The 20007-nt window shown below is 41.5% G+C and overlaps 1 protein-coding gene across 2 annotated transcripts; it reads right to left on the minus strand.

Annotated features, from left to right (window-relative positions):
• Positions 1–3723: 3723 nt before the first annotated feature.
• On the minus strand, positions 3724–19139 carry GALR1 (galanin receptor 1). 2 transcript variants are annotated; one of them, XM_063326398.1, is made up of 3 exons: positions 17641–19139; positions 9394–9459; positions 3724–6532 (listed from the first exon to the last, which is right to left on the minus strand). In XM_063326398.1, exons 1-3 carry the CDS (start codon positions 18340–18342, stop codon positions 6215–6217), a joined length of 1086 nt encoding a protein of 361 aa, XP_063182468.1. In that variant the 5' UTR covers positions 18343–19139; the 3' UTR covers positions 3724–6214. The 2 variants fall into 2 exon arrangements, with proteins under 2 accessions (XP_063182468.1, XP_063182469.1); XM_063326399.1 differs by lacking the exon at positions 9394–9459.
• Between the last annotated feature and the right edge of the window lie 868 nt (positions 19140–20007).

Below are 20007 nucleotides of genomic sequence, written 5' to 3' on the forward strand. Positions count from 1 at the left end.
GGGGCCTTGAAGAGGGATCTCGACAGACTGGAGAATTGGGCTATGTTCAATGGAATGAAATTTAACAAGTGGAAATGCTGGATTCTGCACCTAGGACAGAGTAACACTGGGAACAAGTATAAACTGTGAGAGAGGAGGCTGGAGAGCAGGCCTGCAGAAAGGGATCTGGGGATGTTGGTTGGCAGCAGGCTCAATGTGGGTCACCAAGAGGGCAGTCAAACACTGGAACAGGCTTCCTAGAGAGGTGGCCGATGCCCCAAGCCTGTCAGTGTTTAAGAGGCATTCGGACAATGTCCTTAATAACATGCTTTAACTTGGTCAGGCAGTTGGACTAAATGATCTTTGTAGGTCCCAACTGAAATATTCTATTCTATTCTATTCTATTCTATTCTATTCTATTCTATTCTATTCTATTCTATTCTATTCGACTCTACTCTACTCTACTCTACTCTACTCTACTCTACTCTACTCTACTCTACTCTACTCTACTCTATATACACTGATCTGACTGCCTCCTTCCAAAAGGGAAGCCACGTACAGGCTTTCATATAATAAAATACATTTGGATTTCACATCCTTACAGAACTTTGTGTCTTTTCATATTCAAATACATGGATCTGTCTCTGTTTGTATGTCTCTTAAGCAACACATAAATTACAGAGACTTAAATTGCACCTGAGTAAGAAATACCAATGAATTCTAACAATTTCAACTGACTTTTACCAGCCTGAGTGAAAGGAGGACCGTGCCTCCTGCAGTTAAGTACTTGAAAATAAGTATGTTTTTTATTTTGGTTGAATTTTCAAAAGGTATTTTCAACCCATAGTGACCTCTAGCCATCAAACTCTATTAAGTTCTGTGTACACTATTTTCTCTGGAAGCTTTCCTGAAGGCACTGCTTGTTTTTAAGTATTATGTAAATACTTTGTAAGAAAAGCAGTTTGTATTTCATATTATAAGCAGAGACGATACAGACCTATTGAAAAAATCACTTGAAAATTCACGCAAAGTACAATATATGTTAAAAAAACTGTATGTTACTTTACATTCATTATACACTGAAACAAACACAGAATTTTAACTTTCTGGTCTTCAACATTTGTACCTGTCCTGAACACATAACACTGACACAAGTTCTGTAAACTAGAAGCTGTTCTTTTCTCTGCTTTTATCCTTTCCCAAAATACCACAAACATCATTGTGTTTGATGTGACACAGCGTACTGTGAAGCAGCCAGGAAAATAAAAATGTCTAAAATAATGCACTCACAACATTATTTTATAAAAAGATCCCTCGCTTTCCTTACAATGTGGTATTTTAGGTAAAATTTACTTCACCGCAACATTAAATATACAAAGGTTAATGTTTACCTCTTGGATACATTATTTTTAAAAACGAAGATATAATAGATTATCAAAATAATAAAGCTAAGGTGTTAAGAAAGAGGTGCATACATACAAAGTGAAAGTGAATACAAAGCTCAAAGGACCGTAACTAAAAAACATGTCATTAAAATGTCTTATCTTGCCAAAAATTAAACTGTTTTGAAAATATGGGTTTTTTCAATGTTTAAATTTAGAAAAAGACTTCAGAAGAATTTGTAAATAATCAAAGATCCAAATAATTTCAACATACAAAATATTGAAAGAATATTAAGATTGCAGATACTCAGCTACAAAATGAAAGTTTTCTCCTTATACAGTCATAATAATTTTTCACATATAATTTCATCCAGTTTGGTCATATCTTTGTAATCTACTATAGCATATGATTTTGTTACCTACCTTAGACATAAGAAAAATGTTAGAAAATTCTACATTTTTTTTTTATAAAGATAGAATTTTAGGCTATTCTGAATGTTTACATTTTTACATATCATAAATATTTAGTACATGCTTCTGACTGAAAACTGCGTAGTTTAACGGCTCACTTAGAAGCAGCCATTAAGCGTTATCTTCACATTCAACTAAAATGATTACCTTCTTCAAAATTAGTGAAATGGGTGATGCGATTACCTGTGAAGTGAGCAGAGCTGACCATACAAGGTGAGCAAGTTCCAACATTGTTCAATGTGTTTGCACAGGATGAACAGGAGGTTGGATAAGTGCCTTTGGTTGTTTTTTTTTTCCATTCTGGCTATGGATCCTAATTCTGATTTATGTATAGTAGTGCACAGTGTGCATCTGGGTCCACACATATCTTGGAAATGTATTTTAGCCTTTAGTAGTTGAAGAAAAGCACTGCTGTAGTCTTTCGTATCATACCTCAAACACCTACCCACAAGCAGGCAGGGCCAACATTGCATGAAGAACCCTGATGGAATAATTTCTTGACCTCTTTTAAACATTAGTCTTTACAATTTCAAAGTTCCACTGACGCAGTGTTTTAACAAGATTTCTACATCTTTTTAAGGCAAAAGTGGTAAACCCCAGAAAATCTAACATACAAAATGCAAAATTGGCTAGAAACCTGCTGCAATGTCTTAGTGCCACCTTAGAAGATGGACAGAACTAAGCTCCTTTCCAGAGCCTGCAAGAAAGGAGACCCTCTCATGTCAGCACGAGGTGCTGCAGAGATGCTGCCTCTCCACAGGTCTTTCATGCACTCTGCAGAGAAAACTTCATCCACTAAGACACAGTTTTAAGATAGACTGAGCAATTCCTACTACTGGATGTGATGGGATACACAACTTCTGCCATCAATGCTGAAAGTACATTGTACGTGTTAAACTTCAGGACACGCTCGTGAAGCAGCACAAAGAGGTAGCAGTATACATACAACAAAATTTTAGGCAGTTTATAAAAAAAAAAAAGTCAGTAACAGTTTCTTTTGGGGTTCTCCAACTCTTTCAATTTGTGAGAAATATAATTTAAGAGAAAATTAAGAGGAATTTAAGTATTTGCTTAATTACACACATATATCTTGCTCTAGTTCAACATGCTTTCGCGTAATCTTTCAAGTTGCCTGTTTTGTTTTGTACAGAATAGTATTTTCAAATTCACACAACAGGGTGGAATTCGACGGGTTTATTTATCTTTCTAAAAAAAATTCAGCCCTTGCCAAAGAATTTTTTTTTTCTTCAGCGTACACTGAAATCAACCTTTCTGGTTAAAAAGATGTAAAAAAAACATATTAGGCAATGAAGTGTGATGAAACTTTTGCTTCGCCCTCCACCAGAAACAACAATCCCTGACAACAAGTTCAGAACTTGAAAGCAGAGATTCAGTTGTAAGGCATCATCAGTGCCCATTCCCTGTTTTTCTGCCCAAATTAGCCATTTTTGTGGCACGACAACTTATTGCCCAACTGTCTGGATGCTCAGGGGTTAGACATAGCGCACATTAACACTGCTTTTACATTCACAACGTCCGTGTCACAGCTGAGCTTGTCAAAGTCACACTAGAGACACTGATCAACAAAAGCGTGTTTTAGGCAGGAAACTGAGCCTTGGAGCATCAGCTGCTTCTTAAGGTTTCTCTAAAAAGTGAGGTGGAAGTTTTACTGATACTCACCAGGAACCAGGTGGGGTCTTTCTAAATAGTGATTACTCTAGTCCTCCCCCACCCCCTTGTCCTTAAAATTTCAAACACATGTAGTTCCATAACTATCAAGGACCTAGGTTTAAAATTATGTACAATTAAGGAAAAAAAGCCTTTTCAGATATACATATTTACATTGTAATTTTTTATTCAAAGTAATAAAATCACAAGCAATCTTGTAAAAGGAAAAAAGAAACAATTTTCAAAGCTGCAGAATCTCCTAATATGCTACAAATTCAACCGAAGTCTGATAGTGTTTTAATAATTTGAGTGATTAGTGGGTGATGAGAATCTGAAAACTCAAAGGAACTTCAACATTTTTCTAAGCAGTATTTCCTAACCTCGATCCTAACCCAGAAAATGGTTTCCTGCACAGACAAACCCTTCTTCTCCAGTTGAGGTTTTTTCATATATTTTGTGTTCCTAGCACTATCATCAAAATGTCTCTTCATATGAAAGAATGGACACAAACACCATGCATGCAATAGCATGTCTTCAATATTATTTTACTGATTCTAAGCAGGCAATACTGACAGGTAACCATAGACATTTTCATGTGAACTAACCCTCCATAGTTGACAGGGTTCCACCACACTGAACTTTTTTTTTAAAGCAAGTTTGTGGAGAAAAAGGAATCTGACAAAGCATCTGGCCAACACTGTTTAGCACCCAGACAAGGGTGCAGGACTCTCTCAGCAAGTTTGCACATGATATCAAACCTGGGGGAGTGGTGGATATGCTGGAGAGCAGGGCTACCTTTCAGAAGGGCCTTGATAAGCCAGAAGAATGGAAGTAACAGCTATCAAACGCATGAAGCTCAACAAAGCCAAAAGCAAAGTCCTGAAATTTGGATTGGGACTCAGTGTAATTCTGTTGGACTAGATGACCTTTAAAGGTTCCTTCCAACCCAAACTAGTCTATGATTCTATGACACAAGGGCAGAAATTAAATATGAGTCAGCAGTCTACCCTTGCAGCAATAAATTACTGTAATACTGGGCTGTAATAGCAAGAATCAGCCAAGGGGTCAAGGGAAGCAATTAGTCTCCTCAGTGCTCGTAAGGCCACATCTGGAACACACTGTTCAGTCTGGAACACTCCAGTTCATGAGAGGGATGGATATGCTGGAAGAAGGCCAGTGGAAGGCCACTAATCTGGCCGGGGAGCTGGAGCACAACAGATGAGGAGAGACTGAGAGTGAGGCATTGTTTCAGGAGAGAAAGCTGGGGGAAATTTAATTGCCATCTTAAATTACGTATTAGTTAGAGACAAGGCCCAAGTGTACCTTGAAAGGACAGAAGGCAATAGTCATGAGCTACATCAAGGGAAATCCCAACTGGGGTTAAGAAAAAATATTTTAGCGAGGGTGATTAGGCCCTAGCAAAGTTTGCCCAAAAATATTGCTGAATTGTCAACCTTGGAAATTTTCAAAATTTGCCTAGACAAGGAAGCGATCCAACTCTGAGGGTAGCCCTGCTTTGAGAGGATGTCCAGAGGTTCTTTCGTCTTAATTTACTCTGTGAGTTTATGAGTGATTAATAAATAAGGTAAAAGCATATCTTACTCTAGCTAACAAGAATTTTCCCAAAGGACTGAGCACCCTTCTGCTATTTCTTTAGTGGTTTACTGCTTAAAGACATATTAAGTACTTCTATAAAATTGCTGAAACTACTCACGTTACTTACCAATTTTCAGAATTGGACCATTTACCTTACATACTTTATAATATAAATGCATTTTTTTTCCGATTTAGAGACACATGATACCAAGCCCCTCCAACAACTGTTAAGGCAATGCTATTTTTAAACACTTACGCATTGCCCGGAGTTGTTTTATGGAACATAATATTATAAAACATATGTACATATTGCACATTTAAAACTGTATCTCCATCTCAAAGTCTATAAAGTTAACAAAACATACACATACATGCACATGCAACACATGAAGAAAAGTTTCACTCAGGTAGACACAAATCCTCATTTTGGTACAATTACATACAGGCCATAAACAAAACCTTATATAACGTACACAAAAGTTACGTGTATACAGTAAGGCAGGCATATGAAGTGGAAAAAAGTCCATCATTACTCAGTATGTTACATTAAAAAGACAGCTACATAGATAAAATTAGCATTTCCTCTCTATTTCAACGCCAAATCAGAGCCCGCCTTTACTTTAAAAAGAGAAAAAACAATCTGAAGAGAGAAAAAAAGTTTTCCTCCCTGAATTTGTAGTATGGCATTTATTATCTCTAAGACAGAAAATTCAGCCATCTCTTCACTTTGATGGAGTAAGATGTCAGAAAGTTACTTGTCCATATCAACATTTCCTTCTTATATGTTATATTTGAATGTTTACACACTGTATGCTTACTGAGTAGGAATACAGATATCCTACAGATACCCAGATGATACAAATATCATCTCCAACATTTTTCCTCAACTATCTTCTAAAGGTCCAACACCTTCATTGACACAGCCATCTAAGATGCAAATGATCAGCCCAGTTTTCTTTCATACCAGTTTCACAAACTTGCTACAGCAGAACGCAACTTCAGTACGTTAAATACCAATTAGCTTTATCAAGACAAACCAGGATAAAGCTCATTGTGCTTTGTTTTCTAGACGTTTGGTTCACACGAATGAAGAGCCAACATGCAGGACTTTTCAAAGTTCACACGTGCGTACAGTTGGTAGATGGTGGTGTATCTATCCGGCTTTTATTTTCCTTAGCGTCATTCAGAGGTGAGTCGTTACCTATCTGGCATTTGAAGACTTGCTTGTAGGCCTTCCTAAAGTTTTCAGAGAGAAACGCGTATATAATCGGGTTCACGGAAGAATTGCTGTAAGCCAGGCAGTGTGCAGTTATTCTGAAGAGAAAGGAGGCTTGAGTCAGTGGGAAAGCTCCAAATTCAGCCCAGAGATGAATCACGTGGTGCGGCAGCCAGGAGATGCCAAAAACCACTACCACCACCAACACAGTCTGTGCTGTCTGAGACAGGGGAAGGAAAACACAGACGTCTCGTGAGCACTTGAAGAATCAGCTTTAAACCTGCTTCAAATCCATTATTTGGGGGATAAATTTGGGGAATACTGAGAGAGAACACACTTTGGAATTTTTATTACTGATTTTACTCCATTACCTACATGGGCTTTATTTTGCATAGTGAACTTTAGCCTTGAAAATGCCACAGTAAAAGGCAAATGTATAACTTCGTTCAAACGTAAAGAATGGTGTTCCTGGCTCCCTGCACAAAAGCCTAGCCTTTTCTGAGGTGGACATATGCTTGATGAAAAATAATGATAACATGAATCTTTGGGAAATCTCATCCAGATGTAATGATCTATATTTTATTATGGTATACAAGGATTTCTGACCAAAATTTCCAGAAACATCTGTTATGCATGAAGGCAGCACTTTGCTCAAGTGTCTACAAAAGCAGCAGGGGCTTTTTTCAAAGTCTCTCCTTTAAACAAAAAATTGCCACAGGAGAGTCATACGACAACATTCTGGGGTACAACTGGGGAAAAAAAAAACAAACAGAAAAGTAAGGAACTTGAAATTTCTGGTGATTGCACATTGTCAAAACCAATCTGGAAATTAAAGCTCACCACCAAACACTGAATTGAGAAAAATGGAACACAAAACATCCCCAGTGCTGCCTCCTGACTCCACTTGCATTATTTATGAGAGGAAGGGCCACCAAGCTCATGAGATTCATCCAGACAGCTACAGTATCAGGCAGTACAGGCCTTTCACGTGCTGAAGATATTCTGCCAAGGCACAGTGGAGTTTGACTGTCAATATTTTCTTTAGCTTTCACTTACTTCAGAAACAGCAGCTAGTGCTTTGCAGTTGCTCAATTAATTAATATCTACTCCTCTAACAAGTACCTCTTTCAACTAAATCACTCTCCCAATAAAAGCCTGATATGAATTCCAAAGGACCAATGTTAAGGCCCTTTGTTAAGGTCCAAATGTTAAGGACCATTATAATTACTACATTAACACTGTAAAACATAATTTTTCAGATTACTTAGGCTCTACTTCACGGGCAAAACTAATCCGGTGGCCACAGAGTGATAAACACTGCAGCACAGAGAATATCTAGACTTTTTGCTAGTTTATTAAACTTGGTCTATACCTCTTGAATTGATTAATGCTTGGTAATAATTCAGAGTGACCTACCTAATCAGAACATGACCTAACTTACAGAAGCTTACAGAATAAAAAGTTTAATTTTTGTGGCAACAGGCCAAAATAACTGATGACAGATACCAGGGCAGCTCTTATAATAGGATATGTAATAGGATCTTGCTTAGGGTTTCTCATTAGCAAATAAAACCCACCTAAAACACATGATGTTAATATTGATGTTTTGTGACCAAAAAGCAAGAAGAATAGCATTTAAGTGTGTTCATATTTTTCATTAACTTTTTTTTCCACACATATAACAAATTAATTTTAAGATTCTACTACTGAAATTTTCATAAAGGTTTGAATACAGCTAGAGATGCATCATTAAGCCTGAAATGCATTCTTAACAAAATAGTAGATGGAAAAGAATAAACAGTAACCAGAGAGAGACAGCACAGTAGTGAAAACAGAGTTGTTTTCTAAAAGTTGGGACATAGGATCAGAAACTTATTTTCTAAAGCAAAAGAAGTTTTGTGCTTCTTTTTTTTCCCCTTTGGTTACTGAACCCTGATCCATCCAAGCAGCCTTGGCCATATCTGTAAAGCTTTTCCCTGAAGCTATGAAAGCGAGTTCCTAGCCACATCTGATTTTTACTTGCAATTTTTAAGAGCTAGTGCTTAGAGGAAATGCACAGATATTTCCCGTTTGACAATAATTTAGATGAGAGTAGAGATGGCAATGTACAGAATGCCTTTGAAAACTGCACCTTTGGCCTTGACAACACTAAGTGCCAAAGTACATATGCTGAGTTTTTTACTGAATCAGGGCTATAATGCTTTTAATTCTAGGGTTTAACATTTATTGACTAGGATATTTTTAAAAAAAAACAGAGAATGCATAAATAATAGATTACTTATTCCCTGTTGAGCCCATGTATATCTCATTTACATTGCAGACAGTCTGCATGCCCATATGGTAATGGTGATCAGATCAAATGAAGAGCTATAGCCTAAGGGTTTTTTCTGACTCCACATTCATAAACTGAGAAGTTAGTCAAATGATTACTGTGGACAAATATGCTCAAAAATCAAACCCATATTATATTAACTGACAAATTCAATATATAAACACGTCTTTCAGATATTGCTCTAAATCGCGAAGCTAATACTCTGCTTTAAAGAACTTTCATGATTCTACTTGTAGCTGGTGTATAACTTAAGTCTCGGACATAAAAGGTTTTCTGGAAAATCATAGAAGAATTGCAGAATCATTAGAAGTCTCTTATTAGACTCCTATCAGGCAGTACAATAAACCTCATTTGGAAATCTCATCATATAACCTAGAAATTCTTCATAAAACATTTAAAAATTCAGTTAGTTAAAAAATAAATAATAATAAAAAAGATTTACAAGTTGGTGAAAAATGCCTGTAAGGCAAAAAAAAAATCATTTCATATTAAAGAGAGGTTGTTTCTCCATGTCTAAATTTTAGATGCTCCGAAATTCAAAATATGGGGATCTCACTGTGATGAAAAACTTGGATCAGAAAAGATTCCAATCCTGCTAAGTTCAGAGACACACTGAATATGTCATTAAATACTTCATTTCAGTTCCTTCTCTCCATCCCATCTTTATCAACAAGCAATGTAAAACCAAATTAGCTTAGCCGTAAAACTAAAATATAAACAAATAGACATCGGTAATGAAAGTAATCTACCTTTTTCTTGGATGCTTCTGACTTCTTTGACATGTTTCGCAACTTCTTATGCAGATGATTGAGAACCTGAAAAGATTAATTTGCATCTTGTATTTCACCATTTTCTAAAATTCAAACCCGTATATTTTAGAGTATACTCTCCGGTACTGCATGAGTCGCTTACAAACATCGCTGATCCAATTTACACATTTCAAAAGTGTGCAGTATAAAATCCAAAGGAATTACATTTCTGCATCTGTGTGAATCAACCGAAAGGAAGCACACCCCAGTTGAATTCTTACATAAAAATTCATCTGCATTACATAACAAATACATATTACAAATTAACAAGGCAACAAATGGAAACCTATCATGCACCTAGAATTAGCAATCATTCTTCTTCCATAAAAATGTCAATGCTTGTTAATTTAGAATGCCCTTTACTGCATTGAACATTAAAAGTGTATGTTTTGAGTCAGAGCTTTTCTGAGTCACCTGCATAATTTGCTTTCTTCAGCTGGATGTTTGGTTAATGTAATCAGGATGTCGGTGCTATTTGATCTTCGAAAGAAGCCTACGCTTTCAAAAACAATTTATACTAAAATGTATCTCACATGAGGCGTGACCTTTATCAACAATTTGATGATACTTGTCGTGTACCTTTCACAAGTAATTTTTTAAAATTTGTCTCAAGAAGACTCATCATCCATGAGCAGGGTCTAAATTTTAACGTAATGATTTACACATAAGGTTTTGGATAGTGGATGCATAGAGGTGCATGCCCTACTTTATCCGCAGTCATTATTAACTGAATCTACTATATTCATAAGGCATGATTTGTAGGCATGGGGGGGCAGTGAATATGCTCTTCAGCTGAATGTGTTTAACAAGTTGTAAACCATACAGAATAAAAAAAAATAAATAAGAAAATGCTTAATTAAACTCGAGGGTTTAAGTAAAATATGGTAAGAGGAATTTTTTAGAGAGCGTCAGAGGGTAGCGCTCAGTTAGATGATGATGATGATGTTAGGTTGCACTTTACATAGCTCTAAGACCATCCAGCATTAAAAGGATTTTTTTTAAGGAATATAACACTAAATTTTGGGGCTTATACCAAGACTTCTTGAGGTGGGGAGAAAGGTATAAATTCAAATTCTCTTATATCATCTGGGGATGTTTTCTCTGTTTTCTTTGGGATGCACAGCTAACCACTACCAGGACAGACACCAGACAAGATGACCTGTAGACTTGATCCAGGTTTGGCATTTGAGTCTTTGAAACATAAATAATGAATTAGAAGAAATAAGATGGTATATGTGAATAACCATAGCTCATCAGTGGATTCCACTTTCTAAGTATCTACTCTTAGCTACCAGTGAACCACAAACAACAAAAATAAAAATTACTTGCAACCACTTAACATTGGAAGCACAGCTGATTTGGGCTTATCTGTGCACTAACATGTTTGTGTGTGAAAGACTCAGCCCACGTGCACTCTCTGTTCTGAAACACTAGCCTGGCTTCTACCAAGGCTAACCTGAGCTCAGGAAAGGCGGGAGAAAAATAAATGGGTTTTCTCTGAGAAGGTCCCGTTTTGGCTTCAGTCCTCCTCCTTTCTTCTTTCTTCTCCAGGATGAAGCAGACCAGAAGAAAAGGACAGAAGAGCCCCCGAGGTCCAGCAGAAGACCAGGGAGATGACCCTCTGGCTCACACACTCTTTATTCACCTGCCGTCACCGTGTACCAAACAGCTGTATTGCTTAGTCCATGGGTAAAAATGTAAAAACAAAAAAGAGCATGGGAGAAATACAGTGAAGTTCACTTCCCATCACTGCTACTTCACCTGTTGTACCCATTTCACATAACTTACCACGATGGGCTGTCTCTACTGGACCTTTCCAAAACCCATCATCTGCCACCCAGGGACTGTACTGTACCATGTTTTTCCCTCACAGCCCAAAACTAAAGTCAGATAAACTCTTCCCAGAAATCAGAACTGCAGAATCTTTTGAAGTTACAAACATTTTTTTTTCTTTTGTTTTGAAACAAAAAGAAAAGGGAAAACATAACCCCCATTTTTAAAAAGGAAAAAAAAAGAAGACCTGGGCCAATAACGATCACCTCTGTGCCTGGAAAGGTCATGGAGCAGATCCTTTGGGAAACTATGCTAAGGCACATGGAAAATAAGGAGGTGATCCCGGACAGCCAACATGGCATTCAGGGCAAATCTTGTCTGACAAATTTGGTGGCCCTCTACAACAGGGTTACGGCACTGGTGGATAAGGGAAGAGCAACTGACATCATCTACCTGGACTTGTGCAAAGCATTTGACACTGTCCCACACAACATCCTTGTCTCTAAATTGGAGACATGGATTTGACAGATGGATCACTCGGTGAATAAGGAATTGTCTGGATGGCTGTGCTCAAAGAGCTGCAGTCAACGGCTTAATGTCCAAGTGGAGACCAGTGACGAGAGGTGTTCCTCAAGGGTTAGTACTGGGACTGGTGCTGTTCAACATATTTGTTGGTGGCATGAACAGTGGGATTGAGTGCACTCTCAGCAAGTTTGACAATGACACCATGCTGTGTGGTGTGGTTGACACGCTGGAGGGAAAGGATGCTATCCAGAGGGACCTGGACAAGCTTGAGAGGTAAGCCCATGCCAACGTCATGAAGTTCAACCAGGCCAAGTGCAAGGTCCTGCACTTGGGTCAGAGCAATCCCAAGCACAAATACAAACTGGGGGAGAATGAATTGAGAGCAGCCCTGAGGAGAAGGACTTGGGGGAGTTGGTTGATGAGAAGCTCAATATGTACTCACAGCCCAGAAAACCAACCATATCCTGGGCTGCAGCAAAAGAAGTGTGGCCAGCAGGTCAAGGGAGCCCCTCTACTACGCTCTCATGAGACCACACCTGGAGTACTGTGTCCATAACATAAGGAGGACATGGACCTGTTGGAGCAGGTCCAGAGGAGGGCGACAAAGACGATCAGAGGGCTCCTATGAAGACAAGCTGAGAGAGTTGGTGTTGATCAGCCTGGAGAAGATAAGGATCTGGGGAAACCTTACAGCAGCCTTTCAGTAGGGGGCTTACAGGAAAGATGGAGCAGGACTCTTTATCAGGGAGTGTAATGATAGGACAAGGCGTAACAGTTTTAAACTGAAAGAGGGGAGATTTAGATTAGATATTAGGAAGAACTTCTTTACTGTGAGGGTGGTGAGGCACTGGAACAGGTTGCCCAGAGAAGTTGTGGATGCCCCATCCCTGGAAGTGTTCAAGGCCAGGCTGGATGGGGCTTTGAGCAGCCTGGTCTAGTGGGAGGTGTCCCTGCCCACGGCAGGGGGTTGGAACTGGGTGATCTTTAAGGCACCTTACAACACAAACCATTCTATGATTCTATGAAACTTTTAGTACAAATTTTAACATTGCATCTCTCTCCAGTCCAAAGAAAGATGCAGTAGAAAAAACTGTTAAATTGAGCATTTGAGGATGGGGGGCTGGGAGGGAGGGGGCATTGTTGAAGATTTAGATGACAAATCTTCTAATTAATCCTTCTCAATTTCCTCTCTTTCATATTATGTATGTATTTCATAAAATAAGTCTCTGCAGTGAAAACATGCTGGCTCTAAGTGGTAGTGCACCAGATGGTATGCAAACCAGAAGCAAGAGAAATAGGCAGAATTTAATTACCTATCAACAGCAGTGGAACAGCACTCAGAGACCTATACAGAATGCCATGAAGGGATATTAAGAGCCATGTTTATGCACAAACACTACAAGGCAAATCAAAGACACCTCTCCTCACTGCCCTGCTCAAATTATATCTCTTCTCTGGGCCAATGAATAATCTCTATGTTACTCCAACAGCCACTGTCACTTCACCTGAATGAATAATAATTCTACTTGTGCCTCTTAATTTGTATCAGGTTATTTCTCTAAATAAAGCCTTTCAAAATACCCACTAATACATTTGCACGTGCATTTTTAACTCATGGAACGAAATGCCCACCTTACGTAAAAATAGGTCACTACCTGTTCTCATGAGGTGCTACATTTTTTAAAAATTCAACTCTGTGGAAAAATTAACTCCTTACATGAAACTTTTCTAACTCCAGCTTTCATGTAGCTGTAGATCAGAGATCCTATTTGGCTCTCAGGGAAGGAATAGCTTTCCTGTTTTCTGGAGGTGAGGGTGAGGTGCTGTGGGAAGAAAGTTATGTGGTTGTGGAAGAGGGTGTAAGGAGACTGGTCAGATCATAGACGTATAAGAAGTTCCAGTCTGGTCTAGACTGTACTACCACGACTACCACTGATGGCATTTGGGAAACCCTAGATTTTGCCCGCAGACTACCCATTTCTTTCCCCCCTCCCCCCCCAAGTTGTTTCAGGAACTACCTTCAAGATGGTTTGAGAGCCCAAGCTGAGGGACTATGACCAAATCAAGTTGAGAAAGAGGTTTTCCCTATAAGGGAGAGATTAAAAAATAGCTTAAACTACCTGTGCCTATTCACGTAAGTCTACCAAACATTGTAAAAGGTTGAAGCCTACACTGTTGCAAAGCCTATTTCCTCTCCGGCTGTATATAATCATTCCACTGACTACACCTTCACTATTAGCCATTGAAATCGTGCAGCAAGAAAGCCTGCCCAAGGTCATTATCTAAGAATGAACTGCTTGTTTAACAGAGCCATAATGCAAGCATTACATTCTGAACCATATTTTATAGTATGAACCTGATTTAAATTCAAGTGCCATTGCCTGCAATCAATTTTTTGAAGTAATGCTGCTACTTCTATTGTCACAACAGATCCTTCACCCTCTTTCATTTAATAGTGTGTCGTTAATGTGTCATATCCTTTATTTTTTCTTTTCAGTGTAGTTTAACATAGTTTTCCCTCACTGCTCAGCAAAATTTAAGACAGAGTATCTTAAGCCAAGAATCATATAAGCTTGTATTTTATGTTGAGGCTCCTACACTTTATGGCTTACTTTTAACCAAATCTATAAATCATAGGTGACTTCTATGAATTCAGAATGTTCAAAATGATAGATAATGATGGAAAGATTCTTAAAGCAAGAAATATTAAAAAAAAAGGTTTTAAATTTATAAATCTATAAAAGGAGAAGTTCGCTAATAATTTTAGGTGCCCAACCTAAAAGTTTGGTTGAAGGTTTGACTTTCAAGGACTGAAGGCTCATAATTGGGTACCCAAAAGCAGAAGCACCCAAAATCAGTTGTCACATTGCACTACCCTGGCAGATGTTGATTGTTAGAAGCTCACTGGGAATCACTTATCACTTTGCCCTGTAAGAATACATTAGTGAGCAAACATTGTAGCAGTGTTACAAAACACATACAAAAAGTCAGTACTAAAAAAATGCAGCCAGTAAGAGGATAAGCAATAACAAAATAAGAATACAGGCTGCCTACAAGTATGCAGTGCTGTAACTCAACTAATAACTATATAAATCACTGCTTCTCTGACTCGAATAGTAAGCTTCTTTCAAGAGTAGTTCTGTGAGCCAACAAAAGTTGGTTTCCTATGGATTTGTGATTTCTTGACTGTGTGTACCCAAAAAGACACATTTCCTCCATGAACAGATGCTACATAAGACCTCTTCCCCTTACAGCTTGGCTGATGTTTAACAGCTGAGAGCAAACTGACTCTCCTTAAAGGAGAGAGGATGACGGAGACTCTTCACTGTCTTCATTAACTCCTGTTTTCACAAAACTAGGGAAATACCATTCCTTCTGATATTTTCACTCCTCTATCAAATTTGGTTGAAACTGAACCAAAGTTATTTGTGGGAAAGAGGAAATGGGGAGCTGTACAAACAGGACACAGAGCACGATCTCATAAATCTCTGGCTCAAGAGCCCATCAAGTGATATTTCCGGTTCTGGTTTTGTGGGAGGACACTGCTTCCAAATCCCTAGCACTATTTCCACACAGCCATAGGTGGTAGCAGTGTTGCTATCCACTGGGGAAAATACAAATGTCTCCTAACATAATTTAAGAGAGAGTGAGAGAGAGAAAGAACTCAACTCCCTATTAGAGTGCCTAAAAAATGAGACTTTCAAAACTGAAAGTTCAATTGCAATTTGCTTATAAAAGAAACAGAACTGCCTTAAAGGAGTCTGGAAAAGGCAATATATTCAAATAGAGAAATGAGTCTCCTTTGTCTTAATCTACTGTATCAGAAGATTGCATTATTTAGCTAATCCACAGTTCATGAAAACCATTGAAGTCCATAAGAAACTAATGCGTTTATTTTTATAATACTTCTGAGGCTATTACACAGCAGCAATCCTCCAAGCCTGCGTGCATTCAGAAGCCAAAATACTTGTTGTACCTCATAGTACTTTGGTGACATCAACAAAAGCTCACAGTGACCACTTTGCTTGAGACCTGCGAGAGAAGCAATGGCTTTGACAAATCTAAAACTGCAGCTCTGATTTTCAGCTGCTGTCAGTCATCCTTACTTTCTCCCTCACCCTGCCCCACGTGCCAAAATATTGTAGTTGGAGATTCGCCAGTGGCTCCTAACGAGGGCAGGAATGAGCCTTTATGCTGCAGGGTACAAATACCTCCAAGAGCCTTTTTCAGCGTCATTGACACTGATGGGAATGCCAGGTACCTCCTAGGTATCTTCTAAACCTCATCCCTTCAGGTTGCATCTTCCAGCCTGACACCATGGCAAGCAAGATCGCAGATACAGGCTCAAAAGACACCACCAAGCAAGGGTGAGATCCTGGCCTGGCAATAATTTAAGCACAAGGTTTTAGTTAGTAACTTTGACTGGCTTTGATTTGATGAACCCATTCTGGGCATGTATTTCACATAGGGTTGCTTTGGGGTTTTTTGTGCTGTTTTGTTTAACTACATATTCATACTAATATTAAGAGATCTACTTCTGCAGTGGTGCTTTGTAATAACATGGTGTGTTATATTTCCAATGCTTATATTTTGTTTAAGCATATTTCCTTTTTTTTCCCCCCCTCTATACTATGCAGGACTGTTGTAATTTTGCAAGACTTGTTTTCAACCTTTTGTCATATAATTAAACTCTGAAGGCTGGTACTTTATGTGGAAACTGAAGATGCTTTGGCTTTGAAAAATTTAAGAATTCTTAGTAGCTGAAAAGCTCCCTCTGCACTCATTCCATAACATTCTCCCTGAAATAGTAATATTTTCTTAAAACTCTGATGATCTATGGCTACAGCAAGTTTCATCCCTCTCACAGCTCAGTCATATTCACCACTGTAGATGAAATACCAGTGTATTCACCCAGGGAAAACAGAATTCAGTTTATATATGAAAACATTTAGCAGGTCAGACTGAAGCAGTCCTTATTTGCAAGAGCAGACTTATTGTCTCAAATGTAAATTACTGCCTAAGGAGAAATTCTGCTACTGAAGGTTGCCGGCAGAGAAACAAGAGTGTCTCTGCTTAACTCTGCAGGTAGCAGACGGTGCTCCAGATCCTGACCACTGACCAGCAGCAAGCAGGGGACCCTACACTGAAGGCTGCAATTAATATTCACAGAAGAGCGTGACAGTTTGCCTGAGCAGAAAAGTCCTGAAGTACCCTTATTCAGGCACCCTTACTTATCGCTTTTTCCTAGCTGGGTCCTCATGCACTGCTCCCCAGCACCTCCTGCCCTTGCTGAAGTCAGAGGTAAATCTCCCATTCACATCAACCGGGGCAAGACACATCAACCGGGGCAAGACACAGGTCACAGGGACCCGGTGGCATAATGCACCTTTTGTTCTTAACACATTAACTGGATCAGACCGAACCAGTGGGTTTGTGTAATTTTTTAAGCGCACCACATTTTAAAGAATTGCGACACTTTGTTTAAAGCCTGAACAACTTGTTGCTTTGTTGTACTTCATTTGAGTTAAACTCCTCAAACAGCACTGCAAGAAGAGTTGCATTGACAGAGAAAGTAGCAGAGCACTGGGGCTTCTTAGTACTTTATAACAAAGAAGTCTGGCAGAGGAGACCCCAGTAATTGCCTGAACACCTCCCCCCTCCACCCCGTGCAGTCTCTGTCCTGATCTTTCTGTGCCACACATACACGCGTGTTCCTCCCCCTCAGCCATCCCTTGGCTATAAAACCTGCCCTCTCCCTTTGCACCACAAATTCACCCCTGCCCCATTGTCTCCCAACAGTGCCACATCCCTCCATGTGCCCCGATCTGCCACCATTGTCCCCCTCCCATCCCTTTAACATACCCTTCACCACTACCCGCTTTGCCCCACCTTGGCATAGCAGAAGGAGATGAGCAGCAGCGGAAGCAGATATCCGAAGACAAACGTGCAAACCACGTAGGCCTTCTTGTGGCGTAGGTTGGGCCAGTGCCCCCAGCAAAAGGTCTGGTTGCTGGCGTCACGGTGGAAGAGGCTCTGGTGGTGTGCTACAGGTGAGGCCATGGCGAAGGAGAGTGCCCAGATGAGCCCCACACACAGCAGCGCGTTGCGGGAAACACGTAAGGCCGAAGAGCGTCGGGAGTGCACAATGGCCACATAGCGGTCCACCGACATGGCCGAGAGTGTGAAGATGCTCACCAGCATGGAGACGGTGAAGAAGTAGTGGATGAACTTGCAGATGAAGGCGCCCAGCACCCAGGTGGGGAGCACGTAGACCGTGGACTGGAAGGGGATGCAGAAGAGCAGGTAGGCCAGGTCAGCGATGCTCAGGTTGAGGATGAAGATGTTGGTGGTGCTGCGGCGCTTGCCTGGCTTGCTCCTTGCCAGCACCGTGATCACCAGCGAGTTGCCCAGCACCCCCAGGGTGAAGATCAAGCCGAAGACGATCAAGGTGATGAAGTTCTCGATGCCGATGCCGAAGAGGGGCTTCCCCTCCGCCTCCGGCAGCCCGGAGAGGTTGAACTCCCCGCGGGGCGGCTCTGCGCCAGCCCGGGACCGGTTGAAGGGCGCCGCCGCGGGCTCCCCCGGCTCCATCTTCCCCCTTTAGGCACCGGCCAAAGTTTCCGCGGGCGGAAAGCGGAGCCGCCGCTCCCCGGCACCGCGGACCGCGGCCAGCCAGGGGCGGCCGCCCCCCGCCAGCGCCGGCGGGGAGGGATGGAGGGAGGGAGAGATGGAAGGGAAGAGGGTGCCGTCGCGCAGGGTGACCCGCCGCTCGCAGGGGCGCAGCCTGCGCTGGCGGGCGCGGAGGCGGCGCCGCAGCCCCGGCCGCCCCCGCGCAGGCAACGCGCTCCGCCCGGCGGGTCGCGGGGCTCGACGCCCCCGCCGCCGGCGCGGGGAGGGGGGGTGGGGAGGGGGGGAAGCACCCCCCAGCCGCCCCCGCTGCTCCCCGGACCCTCCCCGCGGAGCGGCGGAGCCTCCGCGCCTTCCCGCGCTGGCGGCCGCCCACCTGCTGCTCTGGGAGACTGAGCTCCCCGGGGATGTCCTTTCCTTAGAGAAAGGAGGGGTGGGGGGATTTCTTGTTCCCCTCCCCGGTTCAGCTTATAATTGCCTCCGCGGGGCTGCCCGGAGGGGGCGGCAGCCGGAGCGAGGGGCGGGGCGGCCGCGGGCAGGGAGCGGAGCGGATCAGACCAGCCCGACCGCGGTCCCCACCTCGGAAAAGTTCTCTCTGCTGCTTTTTGCCTTCGCTCCTCGGGAGGCTCCGAGGTGGAGTCCCCCAGGCAGGTCCAGCTTGGCTTAAATGAACTCTTTGGGAAAGACAGACATAATTAAGCGCCTGCGTACACCCGCCTCAACAGGTGGCCGGCAGCAAGAGTTAGTCCGCCTGCGCTCGCTGTTTTCACCGCGTTTCGCAGGTTTTCATTAATCACTCTGTAATATGCAGTTTCTCGCAGGAGAAGAGGTGGCAGACGTTGTTCCCCTTTCAAAAAAAAAAAAAAAAAATAAAAAAAATAAAGGGAAAGAAAGTCTGGCCGCTTTTCACGCTTAAATCACGAAGCCCGGGTTCACAAAAGCCGCCGGCGCACGGCGACATCCCCGGCGGGGGCTGGCGGACTGGGAGCCCTTAGCGGTGCGGAACTGAGCGCTGCTGAAAAGGCAGCCTTTTCAACAGCAGGCGAAACGTAAAACTTCCTCCCGAACAGGGATGCGAGCTCCTGTAAATGTTCACCCGGGCCTCGTGAGTGAAAGGGATTTGTCTGAGGGCTGCTAAACATTTGTTTTTCCAAATTGCCAGTCAGCCAGCTAGCTACAGCTGATTATGTTGTATTTTATCTCTCTTCCCTAGGGATCCTGACCGCTAATTGTTAAAATTGCCTCTGTGATAGGGAGCGCACACTGGGCAGAGGGGTGAAGGTACAGGCTGGGGGAGAAAGGGTTTTTTCAAACAGTGCCCTGTTTACTCAAGAGCTCGCTGCTACTTTTTCCTGCGGGAACAGCAGGGAGAAACAGAACCGCTCAGATGAGCTCTTGGAGGCAACGAGCTTTTGTTTCTTTATTTTGCAGTCTGCAATTTGACCTTTTTTTTCCCCCTGCCTTTCCTTTTGCTGCTTATATTGAGGCATCTTCTCAGCAGCTGTACATCAGCTGACGGCAGAGCTATTGCCTTCTGCAGATCTAGATTTTAATTAGACCGACGTATGATCTGGTCCATTATGTCCAAAGGAACACATTAATGGGGGAGCGCAATTCAATTTCTATAGA

This window comes from Chroicocephalus ridibundus, chromosome 2 (assembly GCF_963924245.1).
Source record: "Chroicocephalus ridibundus chromosome 2, bChrRid1.1, whole genome shotgun sequence".
Taxonomy (NCBI): Eukaryota; Metazoa; Chordata; class Aves; order Charadriiformes; family Laridae; genus Chroicocephalus; species Chroicocephalus ridibundus.

Bases quoted from the DNA above. Each gene is read 5' to 3' on its own strand.
- GALR1 (XM_063326398.1), bottom strand. From the start codon at position 18,342: ATGGAGCCGGGGGAGCCCGCGGCGGCGCCCTTCAACCGGTCCCGGGCT. The intron at 9,460-17,640 runs GTGGGGCAAAGC...TAATCTTTTCAG, and splicing joins TCTCCTTCTGCTATGCCAAG to GTTCTCAATCATCTGCATAA. The intron at 6,533-9,393 runs GTAGATTACTTT...CCCCTGTCTCAG, and splicing joins CAGAAGCATCCAAGAAAAAG to ACAGCACAGACTGTGTTGGT.